This window comes from Spinacia oleracea, chromosome 4, assembly GCF_020520425.1.
Source record: "Spinacia oleracea cultivar Varoflay chromosome 4, BTI_SOV_V1, whole genome shotgun sequence".
NCBI classification, from domain to species: Eukaryota; Viridiplantae; Streptophyta; class Magnoliopsida; order Caryophyllales; family Amaranthaceae; genus Spinacia; species Spinacia oleracea.
Window position 1 is genome coordinate 100824527 of NC_079490.1, and position 27640 is coordinate 100852166.

Sequence of the window (27640 nt, forward strand, 5' to 3'; positions counted from 1 at the left end):
AAAAGACACATTTGGAGGCTTTCCAAACCATAACTCATATGGAGTCTTTTCGACAGCTTTAGACGGAGCTCTATGTATAGTGAGTGCAGCTGTATTTAGTGCATGTCCCCAAAATTCTAATGGAAGTTTGGCCTGACCCATCATTGACCTGACCATGTCTAGCAAGGTTCTGTTCCTCCGTTCCGACACACCGTTCCATTGTGGTGTTCCAGGAGGAGTCAATTCTGATAGAATTCCACATTCTTTCAGATGGTCATCAAATTCATAGCTCAGATATTCACCGCCTCTGTCAGACCGCAGTGCCTTAATCTTCTTGCCTAATTGATTCTCTACTTCACTCTGAAATTCCTTGAATTTGTTAAAGGATTCAGACTTATGCTTCATTAGGTAGACATAACCATATCTACTGAAGTCATTAGTGAAAGTGATAAAGTAGTTGAAACCACCTCTAGCATTTGTACTCATTGGTCCACATACATCTGTATGGATTAAACCCAATAGTTCATTTGCTCTTTCTCCAACTTTAGAGAAAGGTTGCTTTGTCATTTTGCCAAGTAAACATGATTCGCATTTACCATAATCCTCTAAGTCAAATGGTTCTAGAATTCCTTCCTTTTGAAGTCTTTCTAAGCGTTTCAAGTTTATATGGCCTAATCGACAATGCCACAGATAGGAGAGATCTGAATCATCCTTTTTGGCCTTTTTGGTATTTATTTTATATACTTGTTTGTCGTGATCTAATAAATAAAGTCAATTGACTAATCTAGCAGATCCATAAAACATCTCTTTAAAATAAAACGAACAACTATTGTCTTTTATTAAAAAGGAAAATCCCTTAGCATCTAAGCAAGAAACAGAAATGATGTTTTTAGTAAGACTTGGAACATGGAAACACTCTTCCAGTTCCAAAACTAGCCCGGAGGGCAACGACAAATAATAAGTTCCTACAGCTAATGCAGCAATCCGTGCTCCATTTCCCACTCGTAGGTCGACTTCACCCTTGCTTAACTTTCTACTTCTTCTTAGTCCCTGTGGATTGGAACATAAGTGTGAACCACAACCTGTATCTAATACCCAAGAAGTTGAATTAGCAAGTATACAGTCTATAACGAAAATACCTGAAGATGGAACGACTGTTCCGTTCTTCTGATCTTCCTTTAGCTTCAAGCAATCTCTCTTCCAATGCCCCTTCTTCTTGCAGTAGAAGCATTCGGATTCAGAAGTGGGTTGACTGACCTTCCTCTTTACAGATTTGGCGCCAGTTTGCTTAGTTGGGCTGGCCTTGTTGCCACCTTTCTTAGCATTCCTCTTCTTTCCAGATTTCTTGAACTTGCCCCCACACACCATAAGCACATCCTGCTTATCACTTTTGAGCGTCTTTTCAGCGGTCTTCAGCATACCGTGAAGCTCAGTGAGCGTTTTGTCCAGACTATTCATACTGTAGTTCAGTTTGAACTGATCATACCCGCTATGAAGAGAATGGAGGATGGTGTCTATAGCCATTTCCTGAGAAAATTGCTGATCCAGCCGACTCATATTCTCAATGAGTCCAATCATTTTGAGAACATGTGGACTTACGGGCTCGCCTTTCTTAAGCTTGGTCTCAAGAATTTGCCTATGAGTCTCGAATCTTTCGACTCAAGCCAGATCTTGGAACATGTTCTTCAACTCACTGATGATTGTGAAAGCATCTGAGTTGATGAACGTTTTCTGCAGATCTGCACTCATGGTGGCGAGCATTAGACATTTCACATCCTTGTTGGCATCAATCTAACGATTGAGGGCTGCCTGAGTGACCCCGTCGCCTGCGGCTTCGGGCATCGCCTCTTCGAGGACATACTCCTTTTCTTCCTGCATAAGAACTATTTGCAAGTTCCTTTGCCAGTCAAGGAAGTTTTTCCCGCTCAACTTCTCCTTTTCGAGAATTGATCGAATGTTGAATGAATTGTTGTTTGCCATATTTAAAACTACAATTGAAAAGAATAAAGAAATAAATAACCATTCACAGTTTCTCTTAATAAACTTAAATTCTAGCATACATGCATAATTCAATGTTCATTAAGCATTTTATTCAAGTTATGTGTTCCGGCAGGTGTGAATAAAATGATTCCAAGATCCTAAAATCAATGAAGAACTAAGCACAGTTTGTCGACTTAATCCTAAAACATCTTAGGTAAGCAAAAGCCTTTTGCTAATAGTCTAGAAACTATTCTTGGTTGATAGGCACGTCTAAGAACTTATTAGGTAAACCTATCGATTTTGCCACGACATAAAAGGACTCCTTACTTATATCGTTGAGTTTCACCAAAACTAACATGTACTCACAATTATTTGTGTACCTTGCCCCTTTAGGACCAATAAGTAACACCTCGCTGAGCGAAAACTATTACTAGATTGATGTAAAGGATATCCAAGCAAGTGTATATTTTGGCATGGCACCTTTTAACTCAATTTTTAAGTTTGGAACTTAAGGCTCTTACTATGTTGGTTAGATTTTAAGTGAACTAAAATCCTTAATCATGCAACATAATCAAGCTTTGATCTCATGCATTTTAAGACATATTTAAAAGCAATAAATAACTTAAAACATGCATAAGATAAATGTGATCTAGTATAGCCCGACTTCATCTTGAAGCTTTAACTTCAAAGTCCGTCTTGAAAATCTCCGTGGGAGGCACCATTTTCTTCAAATAGGATAAGCTATAATTAAAACTAATTACAACTATTTGATGGTACGCAGACCATATTTGAATTGAAAAACAACTTTGGTACTTTAGACCAATTACATTCAAATTAATGGTACGCAGACCATATTTTCTATCCTATTTGGGCCATACTAGTCACTTCATAACCTGCAAAACAGTACATATACAATATATACCATTCACCCATTCATTATCATGAATGACCCACATAGCTGGTTAGTAAAACACATTATGCATCACATAAACATTTGCAGCAATTAATCAAGGGCACCAATAATCTACAAATTATTCAGTCCTTATTAATTCTAATCAAGTTGTTTTAACCTTAAGGATTTGTAGACCTAATCAAGAGTTTATGACTAAAAAGGGCTCCCACTTAAACCAATAAATTCACATGCTTTACTAATTTTAAACATAAAAATGTATTTCTAGTCTAACCGGAAACATACAAATTTAATTAAAATTTAAAGCTCATATAAATTTATAATTGAATCCATAAATTTAATTTAATTTCAGTCGTATTTAAAGTAATTCATGATTTTAATTTTAGTAAAATAATTAGAATAAATAAAATTTATTATAATTACAATATTCAAAATTAAAATCCAAGAAAATAATTTAAATTATTAATTTTAAAATTAATTAAAATTACGTAAACTGAAAATCTCAATTTAAAATTTAAAAACGATCTAATCGCAACGCAACAACCCCACGCAACGCACGCCCATGGGCCACACGCACACAGCCATCGCTGGCCATGTGCGCGCAGCCCATGCGCTGCGTCGCATCGCTGCTGCTCCCCATCGCAAGGCATCAATCGAACACGCGAGCCAGTGCTCGCTGCGCGCGCCAGCGCTCGACGCAACAAGCATGCTGCCGCAGCCCATCGCTGGGCGCAGCGCTCGTCGCACGTCGCAACAAGCAAGCTGCTCGCCATCGCTGGGCGCATCGCTCGTCGCACGTCGCAACAAGCACGCTGCACGCCATCGCTGGGCGCAGCGCTCGTCGCACGTCGCAACAAGCACGCTGCACGCCATCGCTGGGCGCTGCGCTCGTCGCACGCACACTAGCGCTCGCTGCGCGCGAGGCTCCGCATGCTTGCGCGAGGTAGTGCGCGCTTTGGCGCAGCACGCTTGCTGCCTTCACGCGACTGCTCGTGCCTTGCTCTCGCCCTCGCCCAAGCGCCCATTGCTCACAGCCCACGACACAAGGCAGGGCTGCTGCCTTGTGCTCGTGCACCATGCCCTTGCTCGCTGCATTCGTACCGCATGGGCGACGAGCTCCCTTGCTCGTCGTCGCATGCCCGCACTATACAACACCTCTTAAGGGTAACACGTAGCGTCCATTGCTTTGTGCGTGCAAGTTATATGAGCGAATCGCATAAAAAATTAAAAATTTATATTCAAAATTAATGACAAATTAATAAATAATATTAATTTCATAATTTTAGGGCAAAAAATCGAAAATTTATTATTTAATTGATTTCCGATTAACATGGATTCAAGTCTAGGTCATAAAAATTTAAAATTTAACATAAATTTACAATTTTTATGGTGGTTTTTAATCATAGGTATCTAATTAAATTATAACTAATTATGAAAATCAAATTAATTCTAAATTATTCCAATTTTCAACAAATTAATCATAATTACAAATTAGATTGCATAATTAACAAGGCTAGGCATTCAAACTTGTTAAACATATACAGTAGGTCAATCAAAAATTCAAGATTTATCAACAAGAATCGCAAATATTTAATTTAACATCTTAAATTTACGAAATTTTGCATTCGAAAAACTAAAACCTCCGAAAAGTCATAGTTAGGCTTCGAATTTTGTCAAAATTTAAGAATGCCTTTTACATGCGGAATTGACACAAAAATCACTCGATTTGGATGAGTAACGAAGAAACTGCCGAAAAACTGCGTACGTATAATTAAATAAACGCAATTTGCAATTAATTAACAATTACGAAAATTAATCACCCTTTTTAATTCTTGCAAATTTGTAATATTTAACCATGTTTATGCAATTTAGATTATGAAAATAATAAGAGGCTCGTGATACCACTGTTAGGTTATGATGCATATGACAATTCATAAATCATGCGGAAAAACCATAAAGTCAGGAAAGCATATTATATTCACATAATCATTTAGCATAGAATTGATGCATACATGTTGTAGCGTGCCTTCCCTAGCTGCGCCCGAACCGAACAAGAACAAGTCTTTAGGACTCCAAATGTCGTCCCTCCGTAGATAGTCCACAGTACGTCCGGATCCGCCTCAAGTTAGACCAACTAGAATCACCCTTAAGGTTACTAGGAATTTCGGCTAGTGTTTGCAGGTGTATGGTTAATTTTATTTCAAAAACTTATCCTTTGAATACTTCAATCGTTCCTGCAAATAATGACCCTAGGCCCTTATTTATAGAGGTATGGAAAAGGAACTGGAATCTTATTAGGATACTAATTAGTTAAACTAGAATCCTAGTAGGACTCTAATTAATTAATTTTATCCTTTTAGGATTAGGAATTTAATCATCAAACAAATCCTACACAATTTAGGTTTCGTATGTGAACACAAACTCTACACGAGCATGACCCACGAGCGTGCAGGCCATGCCCGCGCACAGCCCACACGGCCGCTCGGCCCACGCGAGCCGCAAGCCCACGCGAGCAGCAGCACAGCTCGCAGCCCATCGCTGCGCGCGCTGCGCGCGCTGCCATGGCCTGCTGGGCCTAGCCTTGCGCTGGGCCTGGCGTGGCCTTGGCTGTTCGTGTGGCGCGCTTGGCTTGCTGGGCGATGGCCTGGCTTCGTGCTGGGCCCTCGTCCGGCAGGCCTCGTCCGATGCTTATTCGTACGATACGCTTCCGATTAAATTCCCGGTTCCGGAATTCATTCCTGATACGAACAATATTTAATATTTCCGATTCCGGAATCAATTTCCGTTTCGAACAAATATTTAATATTTCCGTTTCCGGAATTATTTTCCGATTCCGATAATATTTCCGATTCTGACAATATTTCCGTTTCCGGCAATATTTCCGATTCCGGCAATATTTCCATTTCCGATAATATTTTCCGATACGTACCATGTTTCCGTTTCCGGCAACATCTACGACTTGGATAATATTTATATTTCCGATACGATCCATATTTCCGTTTCCGGCAATATCATCGTTTCCGGAGTATTCATTTCTTGCTTGTGACGATCTCAGCTCCCACTGAAACCAAGATCCGTCGATTCCGAATATCCATAGATAGAGTATTTAATGCCATTAAATACTTGATCCGTTTACGTACTATTTGTGTGACCCTACGGGTTCAGTCAAGAGTAAGCTGTGGATTAATATCATTAATTCCACTTGAACTGAAGCGGCCTCTAGCTAGGCATTCAGCTCACTTGATCTCACTGAATTATTAACTTGTTAATTAATACTGAACCGCACTTATTAGACTTAACATAGAATGCATACTTGGACCAAGGGCATTATTTCCTTCAATTTCAAGGTTCAAACGCTGCATGTCCTTACACAACTCGTTAGCAACTACTAACGCATTAACACTATGACTTGATTTCCTACTCAAGGCATCCGCAACTACATTGGCTTTTCCTTCATGGTACTGAATATCCAAATCATAGTCCTTGATTAACTCCAGCCACCTCCGTTGGCGCATATTCAGATCCTTCTGTGTGAAAATGTACTTTAAACTCTTATGATCCGTGAATATTCTACACTTCACACCATACAGATAGTGTCTCCATATCTTCAATGCAAACACTATAGCGGCTAGCTCTAAATCATGGGTAGGGTAATTGGATTCATATGGCTTCAACTGCCAATAACCTTCCCGTTCTGCATCAAACCACACCCTAAACCATTCTTAGAGGCATCAGTATACACATCATAGGTACCACTCTCATCTGGCAGGGTTAACACTGGCGCGGTTGTCAATCGCGTCTTCAAGGCTTGGAATGCCTCTTCACACTGGTTATTCCATTAAAACTTTGTTTCCTTCTTCATCAATGTTTTCATTGGCTTGGCTATCCTAGAAAAGTCTTGCACAAAGCGTCTATAGTAGCCAGCTAATCCCAGAAAACTTCGAATGTCTGTCACACTCTTGGGTGTAGGCCATTCACTAACAGCTTTGATCTTAGCAGGGTCTACTGCCACTCCTTCTTTAGACACAAAATGTCCCAAAAATGAACTTCTTTCCAACCAAAACTCACACTTCGAGAACTTGGCATACAACTGGTTATCTCTCAGGGTACTCAACACAGATCACAAGTGTTCAGCGTGATCCTCTTCACTCTTCGAATACACTAGGATGTCATCTATGAAAACCACTAAAAACTTGTCCAAATAGGCATGGAACACACGATTCATTAAGTCCATGAATATTGCAGGTGCATTGGTTAACCCAAAAGGCATAACAGTGAACTCATAATGTCCGTATCTAGTCCTGAATGCGGTCTTTGGTATATCATGATCAGCGATTCTCAATTGATGATAACCCGAGAGCAAATCGATCTTTGAAAAGATTCCTGCTCCTTTCAGTTGGTCAAATAGGTCCTCTATTCTAGGTAAAGGATACTTATTCTTGATCTTGACCTTATTGAGCTCCCTGTAGTCTATACAGAGCCTCATACTTCCATCCTTTTTCTTCACAAACAAAACTGGTGCTCCCCAAGGCAATGCACTTGGTCTAATGTAACCTTTCTCCAATAGATCCTCTAACTGGCCTTTTAACTCATTCATTTCTTCTAGAGCCATTCGATATGGAGCTTTTGAAATAGGCGCGGTTCCAGGCACTAAGTCTATGGTAAAGTCAATAGGTCGATTGGGAGGCATCCCCGGGATCTCTTCCGGAAACACATCCAGGAATTCATTCACTACTGCAATATCTTCAGGTTGATCTTTGATCACATGCTCTAGGTTTCTCACATTGCATAAGAAGACTGGGTTCCCTTTACCGACTAGCTTCACGAGTTCCATTGCCGTGATAATCCCTATGTTCTTAGGCTTACCAAAACGACGATACGGCACTACCTTGCCTAAGCTAGACCTGAAGTGAACCTTCTGCTTCTCACAAAAGGGGCTTTTTGCTGCGTTTTTGAGCGCTGCAATTGTGATGGCTGCAAATAGTAGACTTTTATTCGCAGCGAACTAAAACGCTGCAAAAAACCATTAATTGCAGCGCATGGTGTTTCACATGCGCTGCAAATTGTCCATTTTTCACAGCCCTTGCAGTACACAGGCGCTGCAAAAAGAGGTTTCAAAGCTACATTTCTAACACTATTCGCAACATTCACTCAACGATGCGCGCTGTAAATAGTACATTTATTTTACAAAAAAAAAATCACCCACCGTCTGATTATAGCAATAAACACCAAGCCACCATCACATTCTAAGCCAAACCAACAATTGATATTCAATCAATCTAGATATTACATCAACATTTCTATCCTAATTAAAACAATCAGATGAACAATACTCAGTAACTGACTAAATCAATAAACACAAAATGACCACCTTATAATATTATAAACACCGATGCTGCTGATACAAAGGAGCCATGCTAAAACAATTGGTGCAAACATGAAAGAAACCCTATGTATTCCATGATGTTGGAGAGAAAGCAGGACTACAAAAATGATGCAGGAAACCACAACGACATAATCTGCAAATTAAGATATTATTTGTCAAAAGCATTGTAAATTTCATTGCAGCTGTTGCATGTTTCTGAAACACTTTAGTAATGCCTCTCTTTCTTCCCTTTTTCCCCTTCGATTTGTGGACGAAGTAGAACTTACTTTCATGAAGTCCCGTGAATTTTAGACGAACTCCAGACACTGCCGAAAGAACTGGAAGAATATATGATATGCTTAGATGATCATCAAATGAGTTAACATAATGCAGAACGATCACAAAAAATGGACAAAGAAACAGGTCTCACTATTGTTGCCTTTGTTCGGGCCTTTTCAGACTGTGATATGTAAGATTAGCAGATAGTAAATTACTTTAGTAGATAGACTGAAAACTATTGCTCAATGATTGGTGGTATAATGTCATAATGAACATCCTATAAAAGAATTAATGAGATTACACTTTGATTAACATTTGTAATCACTTGTCATAATTAGACTTTGTTAGAAAATTTGATACGAAGCTTTAAGAAAAATTGTGATAAGCCGACAGGCGACGGGACTGGGTGGGCAACAATAGGTTCCAACAAAAATAAAGAAACTGTTACCTGATATTGCTGGTGTGAGAACACCATCAGCAATAGTCAAACATGTTCCCAGAAAAACAAAGATCAGCAACGCTTTATGAAATCTTTCATGCTTTTCAAATGGTAGCTTGAAAGCAGAATTCCTTGCTGTCTGCTCGGATCCCTCAATAGATATATTGCAGATAACTTCTCATCAGTATGAAGAACACCAAGGTTTGCATGCCGGCATAGCAATGAGTACAAGGCAAAAGTGCCGCCTGGACACAAGTGAAAAACTGACATATCATACATCGAGTTCGAGTAATGAGTCATAACCTTTGTATCACCTCACATGAACACACACATCATACATAAGAAGACTTCAGACTTCCTATTATTCAGCATTAGAAAAACAAGAAGCTTTCAGTTGCAAATATAGAAGACAATCAAATTGAGCAAAATCCTCCACTCCTCGTCATCCTAGAGTTCTACCAATAGCATAAAGTAGGAACTAACTCCCATGTGATTAGCTTAATTCCACGCATCCCCCCCAACACACCCACCCTAAATGAATAGATAACAAATACTCGATTTTCTTGCCAAAGCTTAGCTAGCTTCAGAATTCTCTCACAAGTGAAGGATAAAGAGTCACGATCTTAGTCTCACTTCACATGAACAACACACACATCATACACAACCAGACTTCCTATTATTCAGTATTACAAAGCCAGCAAGAAGCTTTTAGTTGCAAATATAGAAGACAATATAATGGAATACAATCCTTGAATCCTTGTGCATTCTGGACTTCTATCAATAGCTTAAAGCAAGAACGAGCTCCCCTGTGAGCAGCTTATACACAGGGATAGATAAATTTCGCGCATATCCCCTTTCCTCCCTTAAAAAGTTGAGAAAAAACTCTTATCATGTCAGTTATGAGTGTGGGCTCACTCACTCAAAGCTTAGCTAGTTTCAAAATGCTCTTTCATTAATAAATTACCTAACGAACCAGACAAACAACGAAACACCAATTAAATGGAAACAAATTATTCCAAAAACTACACACCTTTAGGCATCCCCATCTCGTGCTCGAATTTCCCCTGCATTTAACGAGGCACACCAGCTTCATCTACAAGTTCATCCAACCTCTTCCGAGTACTTTTCAAGAATTTATTTCAATTTATTCAAAACAAACAATGAATTAGCGGAAAGACGATCTGAAAAGGGAATAAGGTTTAGGAGAGAGAAAGAGGAACAAACCTGAGATTTAGAATCCTTGATAGCAGCGGCATCGGAAGCATCGGCATTCGGAAACTCGCCGTGGTAGAGAGCAGCGAGTTCTCCTTCTCCGTAATTTTCGTTCTCCTTCGTTTGAGATTTTTTCTGTAAATTCAAGAAAATCTAGTAGAGTAAAATTGATAACCAAAATCACCAAACAAAGTAGAAGGAAATCTAGGAATGAAATTTGAGTCAGAATGAATATGTAATGGAGAAGAGTATGAGCGTTAGATCTAAGCTCAGAGAGGAGAGAGAAAGAGAGGCAGTGAGGGATGCGAGAGATTGAGGGAATTAGATTTATATCTCGAGGATTATTCGCAGCAAATCCTGGTAAACCGCGTTGTGATAATTAGTTTTAATTTTAATAACAAACAGTCGCAGCGTTTAATGATAAAACAAGGTTGCGATTTCCTCATTTATTCATTGACCCGCGTTGACCGTAAGTTATTGCACCGATCTCAATTAGTGAAGGTTGTGAATGAAGGGTTGCTAATGAGGTTTTTTCTACTAGTGAAGCTTTGAATAGGGTGACTAAGAGTCTAAGAGCAAACAACATTTAATAATAAAAAGAAATAGCAGGCTAAAACTTAAAGTTCAGAGACTACTACTGATATTTCTTTCCCTTTTCTACAATTTCAACTATTATAGGAAATGGCATATTGTCTCTCCTACCATCTCTTTCCCTTTTCTACAATTTCTTGTGGCAATCAACACCAAACATGCGTTCAGAATTTCACACGAATACATGTCACTATTCGTGCGAAAAAAATTGAAATGTATATTACTACTATTGTACTTCGTATATTACTAGTAATGTCAAAAAGAGTTGTATTATTTAATACTAGATGCACAAAACGAGTGTCTTAAATTTCAAAACTAACCTATACGACCATCATTTCAAACGAGTATATAAAATGTGAGGACATTCAGATATTTCAAGTGTACACTCAATTTATCAGGAGCTCACTTATTTTGTTTTTATAGCAATCAATTTCATAAATAATATCCCATTTTCAATAGTTATGTTTTTTTAATTATTAATTAAGATCAATGTAATTTTCTATGATAATCATATGTTTAAATTTTCTTGGCCCTCAGAAGATATTTAGTCAAGATCCGCCAATGCATGCACCTGATCCTGTATTGGCTAAATGATAATCATACTAATAAGGTACATTCAGATTAGAGTGAAAGGAAAGTACCAGTTGTTTGAGATTGCATCCAAGAGTCAGTTCAACATATGAACTATCAATTTGAGAGAGATAACAGTAAGGAGCCTCACGTCCCAAAAAAACTTTGGGATATGACTCTAGCATTGACTTTATGTCAGTTGAAATCTGAGGAACTTTCTCCAAATTGTCGAACTGCAATGGAATTTTACTGATATAAGCACGTCACCCAGGTCGAGACTTGTTAACGATGACCTGCAAATGTGACAACGACTTAAAAATAAACATAAAATATGTGTACAACTCCAACCATGATTATGTTTATAAGCTATTTATGTACAGGTATCAATGTATCCTTAAAGATAATGACAGAATACTGAGGGAATATTATTTACTAATGCAAAATCGCAAAGTCAAAAACAAAAGTGAACAAATGGCACTAGTAGAAAAATATTGATTTGCGGCTACGCGCTAGCGCCGTTTATTTGATAACGTCTCAAATTAAACAACAAAACATTAATTGGCGGCGTTATAACACCACTAATCCATGGTAATTATTAATCAGCGGCGTTTAATGATATTTACGCCGTAAACTAATAAGGTAAAACCCTTGCCTTTCCTTTCCTATCCTTCAGTTGTCTTCCTCTTGCTCGTTTTTGAGTCTGTATCCTTCTTCCTTCTTCCTTCTTCATTCATTCTTCTTCACCACAAAGTATCTCCTCTTTAATAGATTTTGGGAATGATCTCCACCGCCGTCGTCTCACTAAAGGGTAAAGATCGACTCATCTCGACAGCGAATCACAAAACTTTTCACACTCGTCTATGATGTACTGAAATTATGTGAAAATCAGAGCAACTATCTAAAATCGTCGATTCACGGGGTTGGACGGTTGGTTCAAGTTTTCGGGTGACTGACACCATTTTTTCAAGTTCTCCGACCGTCGTGCTTAGTCTAGGTAAGTTTAGCTCCTACTCCTTGAGTCCTTTCTCCTTCTTGCCGTTTTTTCTATTCAATTACGTTATTATATCTCTTTCATCTTTTGATTTACATGAATTATTTCTGAATTATTGGATTATTTTTCTTTGTAATTATGTGTTTTAATTTCTAGGGTTTGTGTAATTTTCATTGTTCTTTTGGCATTTGGACGAAATTGTGGTAATTATAGAACTATTTGTCTTTAAAATTCATCTAATTTCGTAATTGCTTTTGTGAAATTCATTTTTTTCCCCTTGTGGAATTCATCTAATTACGGTATTCTTGATTGTTTGATTAATTGGGTGTATAATTCAAGTGTAGTTTCTTTCATGCTATTATAAATTCAATGCTAGAATGTAGACAACTAGACAATGATCTGTTTTTTAAGGTTAGATTGTTGCTGCCATTCCTTGATAGACCCATTATGTTTAGAGGCAGTGTATAACCTTTTCTGCCATTCTCTTGTAAAATTGTAATGGTTATACATACTTTGAAGCCAATACAGAATGATAAAGTAGCTCATTTGACTCTTTTTGTTAGGGAGAAACTAATACATTCGCATTACAGTGGCTTCTTGATTGGAATTAAGAGCTTCTACTTTGTGCACCTCCATTAATGATTGAAACGGAGGGAGATTTTGGATAAGGTTGTTTTCTGAGTAAGTGTTTTCCAACGGTATAGAGAGGCAATCTGCAAGTCTCTCTTTCTCGATCACAGTATTTGTCGGATGTGGATTGGTTTTTGGAGCTTTCTGTATTTTACTGACATCACTTCGATTCGAATCATCCTTAGGAAGGGGTTTCCAAGACCAAAAGTCAGGACCAGGTGGCCCAACTGCAGAAATTCTCGATTGACGTTTGTAAGAGCTTCCACTATCTATTCCTGCTAATTCATAACAGTGTTACAAATTTCTTTGGTTTTCCGACAGTAAATGACATCTATAAGCATCTATTGGCTAAACCTCTCAGGAATAGCTCTATCTCTAGTTTAGTTCAGTTGGTTTGTCAAATACTTCTATAAATCTTTTGACAGGCATATACTATCGACTCTATCCAAGTATCAACATGACTACATAAGATAACAGACTAACAGTACTTAATTAACAGCATTTAGGAAGGATGAGAAATTGGCAGATATTGAGCTAATAAAGAAAAAATATGGCAAAAGGAAAAATAATTCCTCTTTATCAAATCTAAGTATAGCTTTTACCTTATTCCGCCTTCAATGCACTATATGAGTTTTAATCTGAAATTGAATGGGGTAGCTTATATAATTCTATAAAGAAATTGGAAAAGATGGATAAAATTGAAGCTTTTGATTTGTTTGTGAATGATGATAAACCCTTCCCTTCCCTGTTTGGCTCTTCTCCTGCACATGCCACAAATTGCAGTTGCCTAGAGTGGTTCTCTTTTGTCTGAACTACTTGCTGCTAAAATTATTGAATGATTGAATGCAAAATTATTGAATCATTGAATGCAAAATCTTATAACTGATGCTCCTCTTATCACTCACCAGTCACCCCCCCCCCCCCCTCCCTCCCCTTCCCTCTCCATGAAAGAAGAGAAGAAAGAAAGATGAACAATTGAAATGTTAGAAGTTCTATTTTGCGTAGGGACAAGCTGAATGTTTCAAATTATTCAGACTTGTCTGGTCTTTGCATGACATGTGTGTATATTTTAGATAAGGTTAGCTGTTGATGCTATTATATTGGCCGAGGGTGCTGAGAAAAAGGAGCAAGTTGCAGCCTGGGTAGCTGAGAAGCACATCAGTGCATATGCCATGTGTTTGCCACAGATTGAGAGTGGCACTGTCATTCCTCCATCTGGGTGGAAATGTGCAAATTGTGATAAAATAGAAAATCTCTGGTTAAATCTAACAGATGGGATGATCCTCCGTGGTAGAAAAAATTGGGATGGAACTGGTGGCAACAACCATGCTGTCGAGCATTACAATGAGACAAAATACCCACTTACTGTGAAGCTTGGCACAATAACTGCTGATCTAGAAGTTGCAGGTAGTGTTCCTATTAGTTATTAAGTGTCTCATACAACATCATGATATTTTTATTTTATTTATTTGCTGCACTTATGTTTCAAAATTGTCATCTACTTCTGTCCTTTGTCTGTCCTTTCTTCATGTGAGTAGTATCATCTTCCAGAATAAAGAATTAAGGATGCCATATTTATGATTCATTGCCTTTTCTGATTGCCATTTCTTTTTTCATTTGATTGCATAGTGTATGATGGTTGGCTTGTTAATGGCCTCCATTTTGTTCAGGCTGTGTCAGAAGGTAAAATGTTAATACAACAAAGGAAGGCAAATACTTTGCCAATGCAGGAATGTTTTCTTTACGTTGTCTTAGTTTGTTCTCACTTGTCAGGTTACATTGGATGAAGCAATTGTGAAGCTTTCCCCTGACTACTTCTGGTTGGGAGGTGGGGAGATCTACTGAGTGGAGATCATTTCACCGATGAGAAAATTGATGAAATACGAGACAAATGGGCATCATACTTCACCGAATATTGTGTCTAATATTAACGCTTCATTGATCTCTTTTTGTGGATGTTTCATGCTATTAAAATCATATATAATTGCCTTATTATATTTTTGGTGCAATTTTGTAACGTATGAAGTGTAAAAGATATAGTTATTATAGACTTGAAACTATTTAGGTGGTTTATTTTTGTAAACATATGATGGTTAACTTATATGTAAAAATCAAAGTTTCTTGGAAGTTATTGGTGGTTGATGACACTTTTGGACGTTGTATAAATGTGGCGTGAGTACAGGTTCTATATTTTTGGGATTGTTGAATATATAAAAAATATATTATTTATTAAAAAAAAATTACACATTGTTCGCGGCGTTTAAACTCTCGCAATTTTACCAAAGTTTGAGGCGTTTGGGTAGAAACGCCGCCATACAATACTATTCATTTGAGGCGTTTTTTCTACATTACGTCGCAAATGAATGATTAATTTGAGGCGTTTTTTAACGCCGCAAATCAATACCATTCATTTGCTGCCACTCTATTTGCTGCTACGCCTAAAACGCCGCTAATGAATATAAAAGTGACGCCTCAAATGAATGTTTTTCTACTAGTGTGGAGAAAAGAAGATTTCACCTTATTAGAAAACATAGAGTTTGGAACTGTTACTGGAAACTTTTCAGCATTCAATAACGAAGTTGTAGTTAAACCCATCTCCGTCACTTGACCTTCTATTGATCCAGCCTACAAAGAATAAGAAACAAAAAATTAAGGGCACAAAAATAAACCACAAAAAAACACTACTGAGAGAAAAAGAAAAACCATAAACAAGCTGGAATGACTTAGTATCTTGAACACAAAGGACATTGCTATAATCAGTTTACACCATAAGGAAGGTAATATTCGGACAAGGAGTAATTATCTATTTAAATATGGAGTAGAACACTGGAATAGAGGCTAACATCATACCTTGATTGTATCTCCAAATGAAAAGGGCTTTGAGAATTGCATAGATAATCCACCAAGAAAATTACCAAGGATGTCTTTTGACGCAAAAGCAGTAGAAACTCCTGGATAAAAAACAATATATACACGCATTTGAGTGTTCACAACACTAATAAGTACAGTAATAACAGCTAAAAGTTAGGCACGAAATGATAAAATAAGAAGAAAATGAATGTAAACATCATAGTTTTGCAAGTTGCAGAGCAATGCATAAACTCTTTCCAAAGGATCATATCCAGGTTTTGACACTTGGATCACAACAACCATGCTCACTATGTAGAGAACTAAGGCTGATAAGTCACAAGGTAGGTAGGTATAAATGATTAAAAAAAAGATCAAGTTTCAATGAAGAGCCACGGGGAAACTTGGGAACCTGGAGACGCGGGTTGATAGAAACACGATCAGAACATTCAACTTTTGTATTCCCAGCCCTCTAAGAAAATGAGAGGCTACAGAAATTCTAACTCAATTGTAGTCCTGCGACATTGTCCTAGGTGTTTAACGTCTATGCCAACACATTTAAGCCCAATTGTTAGGCGATCCACCACATTAAGATCATAGGGTTCAACCTCTCATGCCATTTCCTAGGATACACTCAAGCAACCTCTTATAACAACCGAGCCAACTTAGGACCAGTGTATCATGAACAAGCATAAACATCCATTGACTTTATTCAGCCATAAAATCACATCTATAGAGAGGTCAATTAACTAAGAGATCCAAAAAAATTGACCAAAATCCAGTAGCTTAGCTACAATAAGAAACCAATATATACAAAATCTATATCAACAACTAGTAAACCAAGACCCTAAGCCACAATCAAGTAATGCAACAAAGTCCTATTACAAACGACAATGAAGCATAAAAATCTGAAATTCCAAAGCCCAACAATATCATCCATACTCCCAACAACAAGAAAATACACAAGGAACCAGAAGAAAGTTCCTTTCACACATTTTCCCTCAGAATATTCTGTTTCTGAGAGGAGAGGAATCGGAATAACTTGAGATGCAGGAGGAACGAATTAAGGTGTTGACTCCTATTATGTCCTAAACACAAACCTAAAATGACCTAAACCAATCTCTCAACCAACAGAAACCCAGAAACTTACATCAACTTAACAAGTCAAATGAAGAACAACAAATCAACCCTAAAAATAATCACATCAGATAAATATTAATCAAACAAATTCGAAGAAAACTAAGAGTTTAAGGATCGAATTCTTACCGAAATCGACGAGGTGAAGGTAAAAGAATAAGTAGTACCCTTCAGTGTCACACTAGTTTCCAATTATTACCTGAACACCATTGAATAACCAAAATTCATCAAAAAGTTGAAGAAATTAGGGATTTAGAAAAACCCCAAACAAATGCAGACAAAACCCTAGAAAAAGACGGCGATGAAAAATTCGAAAAGAGAGATATTACCTTGCCTACTATGCAACAAACTGGAAGAATCGTGGTTCAACTCATGTGGCTTTGCTTCTCCTACTCTGGAATTCTTGATGAGAGTGTAAATCGGCACCAAATTCGCTCAATATCATATGATAACGCCAACATTCCTTCGAACAACAGTGAAAACGGTGGAATTCCAACCTTAGCAATGTTAGATCTGAAGAAGAGAGAGAGAGAGAGAGAGAGAGAGAGAGAGAGAGAGAGAGAGAGAGAGAGAGAGAGAGAGAGAGAGAGAGAGGAGATGCTAGGGTTTGAGGCCGGGACTGTGAATGGGCGAGAGAGAGAGAGAGAGATGAAAAGATAATTCACAGCGAGCCCACTTCAAGACTAAGTTGCAAGTATGCAACTTATTCGCAACAACCACAGACCCCCCACGCTGCAGTTAAATTTCTGATTTTTTTTCATTAATTCGCAGCGTTTTGAGCCCATACAGGTTGCTAAAAGATCATTAAATAGTTGACCTGCGTTGACCATAGGCTTTTCGTAGCAATCAGTAATCACGTGAGTTGCAAATGGGTTGCTGCAAATGGCATTTTTTCTACTAGTGTCACCAGCCTGATTCTCCCTAATCTCATCAAATATTGATGGATGGATGGTTAAGGCATTCATCATTCCCTCAAGGCTTTCACCACTCACTATTTCAAGGTTCAAACGCTGCATGTCCTTACACAGCTCGTTAGCAACTACTAACGCATTAACACTATGACTTGATTTCCTACTCAAGGCATCCGCAAATACATTGGCTTTTCCTTCATGGTACTGAATATCCAAATCATAGTCCTTGATTAACTCCAGCCACCTCCGTTGGCGCATATTCAGATCCTTCTGTGTGAAAATGTACTTTAAACTCTTATGATCAGTGAATATTCTACACTTCACACCATACAGATAGTGTCTCCATATCTTCAATGCAAACACTATAGCGGCTAGCTCTAAATCATGGGTAGGGTAATTGGATTCATATGGCTTCAACTGCCTTGACGCATACGCAATAACCTTCCCGTTCTGCATCAAAACACACCCTAAACCATTCTTAGATGCATCACTATACACATCATAGATACCACTCTCATCTGGCATTGTTAACACTGGCGCGGTTGTCAATCGCGTCTTCAAGGCTTGGAACGCCTCTTCACACTGGTTATTCCATTCAAAATTTGTTTCCTTCTTCATCAATGTTGTCATTGGCTTGGCTATCCTAGAAAAGTCTTGCACAAAGCGTCTATAGTAGCCAGCTAATCCCAGAAAACTTCGAATGTCTGTCACACTCTTGGGTGTAGGCCATTCACTAACAGCTTTGATCTTAGCAGGGTCTACTACCACTCCTTCTTTAGACACAAAATGTCCCAAAAATGCAACTCTTTCCAACCAAAACTCACACTTCAAGAACTTGGCATACAACTAGTTATCTCTCAGGGTACTCAACACAGATCTCAAGTGTTCAGCGTGATCCTCTTCACTCTTCGAATACACTAGGATGTCATCTATGAAAACCACTGCAAACTTTTCCAAATAGGCATTGAACACACGATTCATTAAGTCCATGAATATTGCAGGTGCATTAGTTAACCCAAAAGGCATAACAGTGAACTCATAATGTCCGTATCTATTCCTGAATGCGGTCTTTGGTATATCGTGATCAACGATTCTTAATTGATGATAACCCGAGAGCAAATCGATCTTTGAAAAGATTCCTGCTCCTTTCAGTTCGTCAAATGGGTCCTCTATTCTAGGTAAAGGATACTTATTCTTGATCTTGACCTTATTGAGCTCCTTGTAGTCTATACAGAGCCTCATACTTCCATCCTTTTTCTTCACAAACAAAACTGGTGCTCCCCAAGGCAATGCACTTGGTCTAATATAACCTTTCCCCAATAGATCCTGTAACTGGCCTTTTAACTCATTCATTTCTTCTAGAGCCATTCGATATGGTGCTTTTGAAATAGGCGCGGTTCCAGGCACTAAGTCTATGGTAAAGTCAATAGGTCGATTGGGAGGCATCCCCGGGATCTCTTCCGAAAACACATCGAGGAATTCATTCACTACTGCAATATCTTCAGGTTGATCTTTGATCACATGCTCTAGGTTTCTCACATTGCATAAGAAGACTGGGTTCCCTTTACCGACTAGCTTCACGAGTTCCATTGCCGTGATAATCCCTATGTTCTTAGGCTTACCAAAATGACGATACGGCACTACCTTGACTAAGCTAGACCTCAAGTGAACCTTCTGCTTCTCACAATCTATTTTGGCTTTAAACATGGCCAACCAGTCCATTCCTAGAATTACATCTAGCTCTCCTAACTCAAACTTGATTAGGTTAGATAAGAATACGGTTTTGGCTATGGTCAAAGGCACGTCTCTATGGATTTTGGTACACTTCACTATGCTACCAGTAGGTATGACTATAGGTACTTCAATTGTTTCAGACTCTTTCAAACCTAATTTCCCCAAAGCGTCTACTGAGATAAAAGAATATGTCGCACCAGAATCCAATAGAACTTTAACTAAAACGGAATTAATAGAGAAAGTACCCGCTATGACGTCAAAGGAAGTCTCCGCTTCTTGCCTAGATATCACATTCAGCTTCCCTTGGGAAACTCCTTTGTTATAGCCACCTCCATTGGTGTTTCCATTGTTGTTTCGGTTCCTATTCTGCTGTTGGTTTCCTCCAGGCTTTCCATGGTTCTGGTGGTTGCCATTGCTATTGCCATTTTTACCACCTTGGTAATTCCTTTGGTTTCCACCTCCATTTCCCCCATTTCGGTTCTGATTATTCCGATTATTGTTCTGGTGGTTACCTTGGTTAGGCTTTCCATTCTTAGAATAGCATTCGTTCTCCCTATGGCCTAACTTCTGACAGAATCTACAAGTCACTAAGTTTCCGTCACAATCTTTTCCAGGGTGATTCATGTTACAGCGCCTACAGTCGAAGGTCCTTACTCCATTCGTTCTAGACTGATTTCCACCACTTTGGTTGTTGCGATTTCCACCATTGTTAGCTCTAAACTGGAAATTCCCATTCCCTTTGTGCTTCTTAAAATTTCCTTGATTCTGTTGGTTATTCCCTTGATTCGAGTTTCCACCATCCTTTCTCTTCTCAGTACTAACATTCTTCCTTTGTTGTAACCCATATAGGTGAGCAGCTTTTCCGTACAGGGTGTCTAATGAGGTAAAGGTCTCTCCAGACAACAGCAATTGTAAATCCATGGTCAATCCATTCTCAAATCTTTGAGCCCTGAGCTCTTCCGTTGCCACCACTTCAGGTGCAAACCTAGACAGCTCTATGAACTTAGAATAGTACTCCATTACAGACAGACCCTCCATTTTGAGTTGGATGAACTCCTGCGCCTTTTGCCTCTTCAGATAAGGTTGGTAAAACTTGTTCCTTAATGCGGTTTTGAATGCTTCCCGCCCAAAGTTAGGTGTGGCTCTAAGGGTATTCTCACATCGTTGCCACCATAAATCAGCTTCACCTCTCAGGTAGTACACAACACTGTTTACCCTAAGGTTTTCGGGGAAATTCACAGCTACAATAAGCTTATCAAATTCTCTCAACCAGTTTTCAAGCACACTTGGTTCAATCTCTCCGCTATATAGTGGAGGCTTGCTTTGAGCTATTTTCTTAAACATTTCCCCAGCCGGATCATGCACTGGGTTGGCTCTAGTTTGAGCTAGGTCTCGAACTACCTCAGCTAGTTGTCTAACCACTTCAGAAATCTCTTGGTTAGCCATATCCCTTCTTCTGAATAAAGTAGAAGACTAACTTTAATATTGGTTGGACATGACATTACTAAGGCACTAGTTCGACAACGAACCCACTCACAACAAGAACACAAACAACACGTGCCCTAGGGGAGTTGGCGCCAACTTTGGGCCTTCTCTCCCACCTATTCGATGCATGTAATTTTAGATGGTTGCCACTTTGACCACCTTGCACATAAAATTTCATTGAAGAAATAACAATTAATCCCTTTTCGATACCCACGAAACTTAGAATTGAAAATTGAACTTAAGAGATAACGAAAAGGAAATTCTATGCTTTTATTAATGCTTCAATGATAAAGTCTTACATCCATCAATGATATAACTTTTATTTCTCCAAACTATAATAGAACTAATAACCATAAGTAGTAGCTTTGCCACTTTATTATTCAACGAGAAATAAATAACTAAGGATTACATTTCTCTAAAGACTAATGTCATCACGACGATCATTTCTTTCCTTGTATTTCTCTGGAGTAAAGTCTTGATCATTAGGATCATCCAAGTCTTCTTCCGGATCAAAGTCTTCATCCATAGCCTCATCATCCTGTTGCGGCTCACTATCAACCACATTATTCTTTTCAAGCTCATCCTCAGACCCACTAGATATCTCAATTGTTGGTTCAGGAACTACAGGATTAGGATTTTCAATCTCTACTACATCATCACCATCATCATCGTCCTCCTCAACATCATTAGCTTGCTCATCATGGATCATGCCATCTTCACCATCACTTTCTACTCCTCAAGAGCCCATACCTAGACCCGCAGAGTATTTCCCATCCTCATAGCTATTCTCCGCATCCTCATAGCTATTCTCCGCAACCACTAGATATCTCAATTAAGATATAACTCCTAACTTAGTTGAAATTATTAAAAATAAAATCGAAAATTATTATAAATTATTAATTAATTAAACAAATTAATTGCGGATAACAATTAAAAAAATCCTAATTTTTTTTTTTATTCTTTTTAAAATCCGAGAATTCGAATAATTAATTAAATAAATAAATCAATAAATCGGATATTTACGGAAGATCCGAAAATAATAAAAAAAAATGTTAATTCGAATAAATTTCGAAAATTTCGAACAATATAAAAAAATTCGGAAAAATTCAATTTGATTAACTAATAATCCAAACTTTTCAACTTATTTCAAACGACCAAAAATAATTGATATTTGGCCTTTAAAATATTGAGTACTAAAAATAATACGTTTTGACTTTAGGAAAATAATATTTAAAAATCCTAAAGTTCCGCATTAGTCTCCGATTACCACTTTGTAGTATTGCTTACTACAAAGAAGGAATGAAACTAAGCTCTAGTATACCACTGTAATACCCCAATATTTCATGATTTCATAAAATATTTTTAATAGCGAAAATGAAGTTATAAGTATTATTAAATGATTTTCTGCTTCTAGTTAGTCTCTTTTAATATTTTCGGGAAGTTTGAAAATGGTATTTTAAATTCAGTAGGACTCTTATTATTAGTACTATACATTCCGTATTTTCGTTAGCCCTAATTATTTTCTTAGCTTTTACCGTCCTTTTCTTCACTCTTGTGAGTTCCTCTCTCTTTGTGAGTTTGTGGGTCAAAGTTTCATAAAACCTTTATCAAAATCAAACCGATACAATTATATAAACTTAGCCTTTCGATATAATCATGGGAAGTGCAATGTGATTAACTTTTTTTAAAAAATTACGAACAACATAATACCCATTACTCACATGGCTATTGACAGGCTAAAGTCGTATCACCTTATCAAAAATAACCTAAGTCCACTAGCTAAGTAGCAAGGGAAGTCATGATCGAATCCACAGGGAAACAGGCGTTCTTTCTACTATCAATTAATTAATCTAGACTATTGGGAACAGGAATTGGTTGGTGATTTGTATGATAAACTACGAACGATAACTAAACGAGTGAGAATCAATATGTTAAGGAATCTAGGGCATAGGTTCACCAACAATTAACAATCCAGGACAATGAACAATCACGATAATCAACAAAGTAATTAATTAGACTAGCATGCTCTCTCGAATCGATACTAGTCATAGACTTAGAATTAACGGGCTCTCGCTAAATATTAACTCTAATTCCACGTATTGACACAAGCCTAAACATCAAATTGCATCTCTCGAATCTTAATTTGATATTGCATAACTACCACAATTAAATCTACGAATCGAATTGTATAGTGAAATAAACCAATCAATAGGAATCAATTACAATTCCAACAATCATGATTATTCAATATCCCTTCATATTACTCATGGATCCCCAACCCTAGAAAATAAATTACTCAAGCATAATAACAAATAACAAAGTAATCAACATAATGGAAAACATGATCAAAAGTAATTAATAAAGCAAAATAGAAAGCAATACCTAAATATAGAACAAAGGGATGAACTAAAAATTGGAGCTTTGATTGAAACTAAAAATAAGTGCTTGGAACAAATTTGAGAGAAAAAAAACTAGATTAAGAGCAAATAAACTAAGGGTCTAATACTAGAGAATAAGATGCCTCTCAAATTAACTAAGGCTTGTTTATATAGTTTGCGAAAATAAAGCCTAAAAAACGGAAAAGTAAATGCGCGAAAACTGCTGGAGGTTGGCGTCGCCCGATCGGGCGACGCTTCGCCCGATCGGGCGAAGTGCTCGATAGTCGGCCCGATCGGGCCAAATTCCGCCCGATCGGGCGGTTTGCGAAAGGTTCACAGCTGCTCTCATTTGGCCTCCCGATCCGGACCGGGCGAAGTGCGCCCGATCGGGCGCGCATAGATGACTTTAAATTCTTCTTCTTTCCGCCGATGGTCGCATTTCGCCCTCAGCTCACAGGGCGATTTGCAATCTTCAATATCCTTCGCCCATATCACCGAGTCTAACTCTCGGGGCTCAACCATAAGCATCTAAGGCTCCCGAAAGTCGACGATAAAGGTCCCGAACTTCCTCGGGCTCGTGTAGTGGCCAAAATCACCATGAAACGGGTCTAAAAAGACCAATTTCTCATAATCAAACCTGAAACTCAAGGCACACTCAATAACGCATATTAGTACTATAAACGGCTCCTAAGAGCTCATTTGACGCATAAAAGTACTAAGGGACGGGGGTCACTATATAAAACACACATATCAAACTCCCCCAAGCTAGATCCTTGCTTGTCCCTAAGCAAGGAAATCATCGATGAATACAAGACCAACTTCACCCCTAACATATTTCAAAATGAAAAACATAATTCAAGGCAAAATCCAACGAGCATGCATCAATGTCAACCAATCAAATCCATTCAACCACTAATCCACCTTAACAATCGTCACGCAAAGCGAACCACAAATGCACAATGGAATTCAAGACTAGTGCTCACACACTCGTCACTCATTTATGTGGCGGGTAAAAGATGTACCCATTCGCTCTCTTCCCAACATATAAGTGAACAATGCCCTCCCAAACTCACAACACTCGTGTGTCTAGAAAAACATACACTCAACCTAGTAGTCGACTCGAAATGCGTCATGTCATAACTTGCATTGATAAACAACTATTTTCACATAAGTACGACTCTATGCACAAAGGTCGGAAGGTCTTCAAAGCTTGTAATGTTAGGCTTAGGTAAGGGTGCCGTAAATTTGGGTATAATGTGAGTTTTAAAGCCTTGGCTTTGGGGAGCATAAATCCTAAATACAACCATGATCAACCAATATACTGACCATAACTCTCCCACTCAATGCATGACAAAACAACAAACAACCAACACCGTACTTTCTTGCCTTTTTTCACAATTATAACCAATCATCACAAGGATATGAATTTGCAAAACTTGATTGAAACAATACTTTGAATTTTTTTCTGAGAGTAATAGATTTTTCTCTTTTGTTTTTTTCAATCTCTCTTTTTTCTTTCTTTTTAGAAACCTTCACATTTGTTTTGTTCTTTCATCTCTTTTCATTTTCGACTCATTTTCAACAACAAACATGATAAGACGAACTCCTTTTTCAATACTCACTTTGTGCTCAAAATATAGTACACTACAACTCCCTCACCTCACTACTATTATCTCCCCCAAGCTAGGCTTGGGATTAGCAACCAATGGGGTTTTTACAAGCTTGTAATGTGGCTAGTCACCGAATAAAGGGCACAAGCAACAACATTGGTAGAAAAGGAGGGAACAAATGTATCTAGATTCATGTGAAGGCTACCTAAACAGAAAAATGTCTTCGTCCTCCACAATGTGCTTGTATATGAGTCATAAAACACTACTAATAGTTACAAATCAATACTCAAAATCAATGACACACCAGGAAGCTATCACACAATCCTAGCCAAGTCAACTAGTCAAGCACCAAGTCCACAAATAGTTATTCGGAGTTGACTCATGTTAAGGCATCAAAGCAATCGAATATCAAATCATGGCTAACACATCTACATTGCTCATCATCAACTACAAAGAATCAAAACAATTTTCGATCAAGGGGCACAGGGAAGCATGATATTGTATTCATCGGAACGTATTTTTGTATATTTTTTTTTTCAAAGCAATAAACTACTCTAGAAAGCAACTAAACACACAAAAATAAACACACAAAAATAAGTAAAATGCAAAGGTAAAAGGAAAACATACCTAATATGTACAGGTAAGTGAAACACACCCCCCCAAGCTAAATCAGACAATGTCCTCAATGGCTTAAGAGGTATCGAACCATCTCGATCATCTCAGCATCACTGATGGCCTTGACCATCATCACCTCGACCACCATAGCCGCTGGTACCCGCTCCATACCCTCCGTAGTGAGTAGGTGTGAAGGTGCCCATGGAAGGGTGCTGAGCGTCTGGAGCAATATAGCCCTGCCTGGCATACTGATCATAGAAAGGGAACATGTTCCTCTGGTGATCAGTCGCGAACTCATGGAAACCGAGCTAAAGTCTGCCCAACCTCTCATGAATGGACCCCTGCTCCTCCTCTGGTGTAGGCCTACCTTGTGGCCTCCCCTCATCCCCTCGACGCCCCCTCCTAAAGTAGGTGCGAGGCTCGGGCTCGAACTGGTGGGGCTTTGGCTGTGGGTCAGGCTGGGGCTGCGGGTCAGGCTGCGGCTCACCCTCAAATCCAACATATTAATAGTGAGCCTGACCGGGTCTGAAACGGGTGCGACCCCGAGGGTCAGGCAAGGTGAAAAGCCTGTTCCCCTCGAACATCCAAAACATGGCACCCGGCCTAAACAACCCATTCTCACCCTGTAGGCGGCGAAGTCCAGCAAAATAGGCCAAATCAAGTAAGTTGCTACTCAAAACCGGGGTTTGGTTAGCCTCAACAAAGTTAACTGTGGCCATGGCAATGTGGGTGATCAACCCACCAACGGTAATGCGAGGGGTGTGCGTGCTAGTGGCTATAGAATAAAGTTGGGAGGCCATATGATGTTCTAGGTTTATTTTATACCTCTGTTCCCCTTCTAAAACATAGCCACCCAAAATCTCCAATTCAGTACTCCTAACATTTTGGGTCTCCTCTCTACCAAAAATTGTGAACCCTAGGAACCTGTAGAAAACAATAGGGACAGGGTGTTGTAGACACCTACTTTTGTCCCCATTCCCGAAAGGGAAGGTTCGATGATGAAAGCGTAAATCTCCACTTGACAACGCATCTCCTATAAAATAACGAATCCCAATTCCCCTTTTCATTTCACCCGAAACCTACTATTTATAGAAACCTGCTATTTATGGAAACCAGCTAAAAATAGTAACTGCCGTAATCGGTAATTGTTAAAAGTGGCAAGTCATAAAAGATAGAAACCTGTCAGAATTAGGTGTTGCACTTCAACATAAATCCTAAATGAGATAGAAATTGCGAGAGAATCCTATTCCTAATATGATTCGAAAATAAGAGTCACGTATTAATTAAAATCCTAACGAGCCTAGAGTTCGTAACGGGCCCAGACGCATCCCGTCACAAGGTTAATACGCACTAAAAGACTCAATTAAATCTCAAATACTCCGGATTCTAGGAATCCGAATCTGACTAAGAAACACAGCCCAGATCCTATTTTCAACGCCTGGCTCTAGGCGCCAAAATCTTCGGCGCCCAGGCCTGGGCGCTGAAAATACCTGGTACGTGTTTTTTCCTAATTCCTCATGGATTAGAGTTCTACAATTCTATCTTTCCACGAACTCTTTTCTATAAATAGGGCCTTAAGTTCGACGTGAAAAGGACAACAACACACAATTATTATTCTGAGTATTGACTCTAAACCCCTAAGCCTAAGCCTCACGCTGCAAAACTGATCACGCGTTCTGTCGCAATCGATCCATAAGGCGAACAGAACGTATCCTGTCCCATAATTTGAGATTCGTTAAATAAAAGGAGAAATAGCAAAGTCAAAGTGGTTAGTTTTCTGAGAACCGTGACGCACCTCTCAAGGGTGCGTCGTAATGTGTCCCTTTTCCATGGTTTAATTTCTTTCCTCGCCCTTTTATGAACTGTTAAACTAACTAAAATCTGATTGTTCGATCACGCTTAATAAATATGATATTTTTGGGAAATTGAATTATCATGCTAGGTCCCTTAAAACAATCTAAATCAGATAATCGCGTT

General features: G+C 38.6%; 1 protein-coding gene and 1 long non-coding RNA gene across 3 annotated transcripts; one reads left to right on the forward strand and one right to left on the reverse strand.

The window, feature by feature from the left end:
- Window positions 1–8029: 8029 nt before the first annotated feature.
- On the reverse strand, window positions 8030–17507 carry LOC110790800 (uncharacterized). 2 transcript variants are annotated; one of them, XR_008919639.1, is made up of 10 exons: window positions 17260–17507; window positions 17060–17129; window positions 15797–15897; window positions 15464–15571; window positions 11397–11618; window positions 10177–10299; window positions 9983–10074; window positions 8962–9197; window positions 8522–8572; window positions 8030–8388 (listed from the first exon to the last, which is right to left on the reverse strand). It is a non-coding gene; the product is annotated as an uncharacterized lncRNA (long non-coding RNA). The 2 variants fall into 2 exon arrangements; XR_008919637.1 differs by having other exon boundaries at window positions 8030–8572; window positions 17260–17506.
- LOC130459910 (ubiquitin carboxyl-terminal hydrolase 14-like) lies at window positions 12783–15063 on the forward strand. The gene is made up of 2 exons (XM_056827534.1): window positions 12783–13198; window positions 14020–15063. The coding sequence occupies exons 1-2, from the start codon at window positions 13067–13069 to the stop codon at window positions 14374–14376; spliced, it is 489 nt and encodes a 162-aa protein (XP_056683512.1). The 5' UTR covers window positions 12783–13066; the 3' UTR covers window positions 14377–15063.
- Window positions 17508–27640: the final 10133 nt, after the last annotated feature.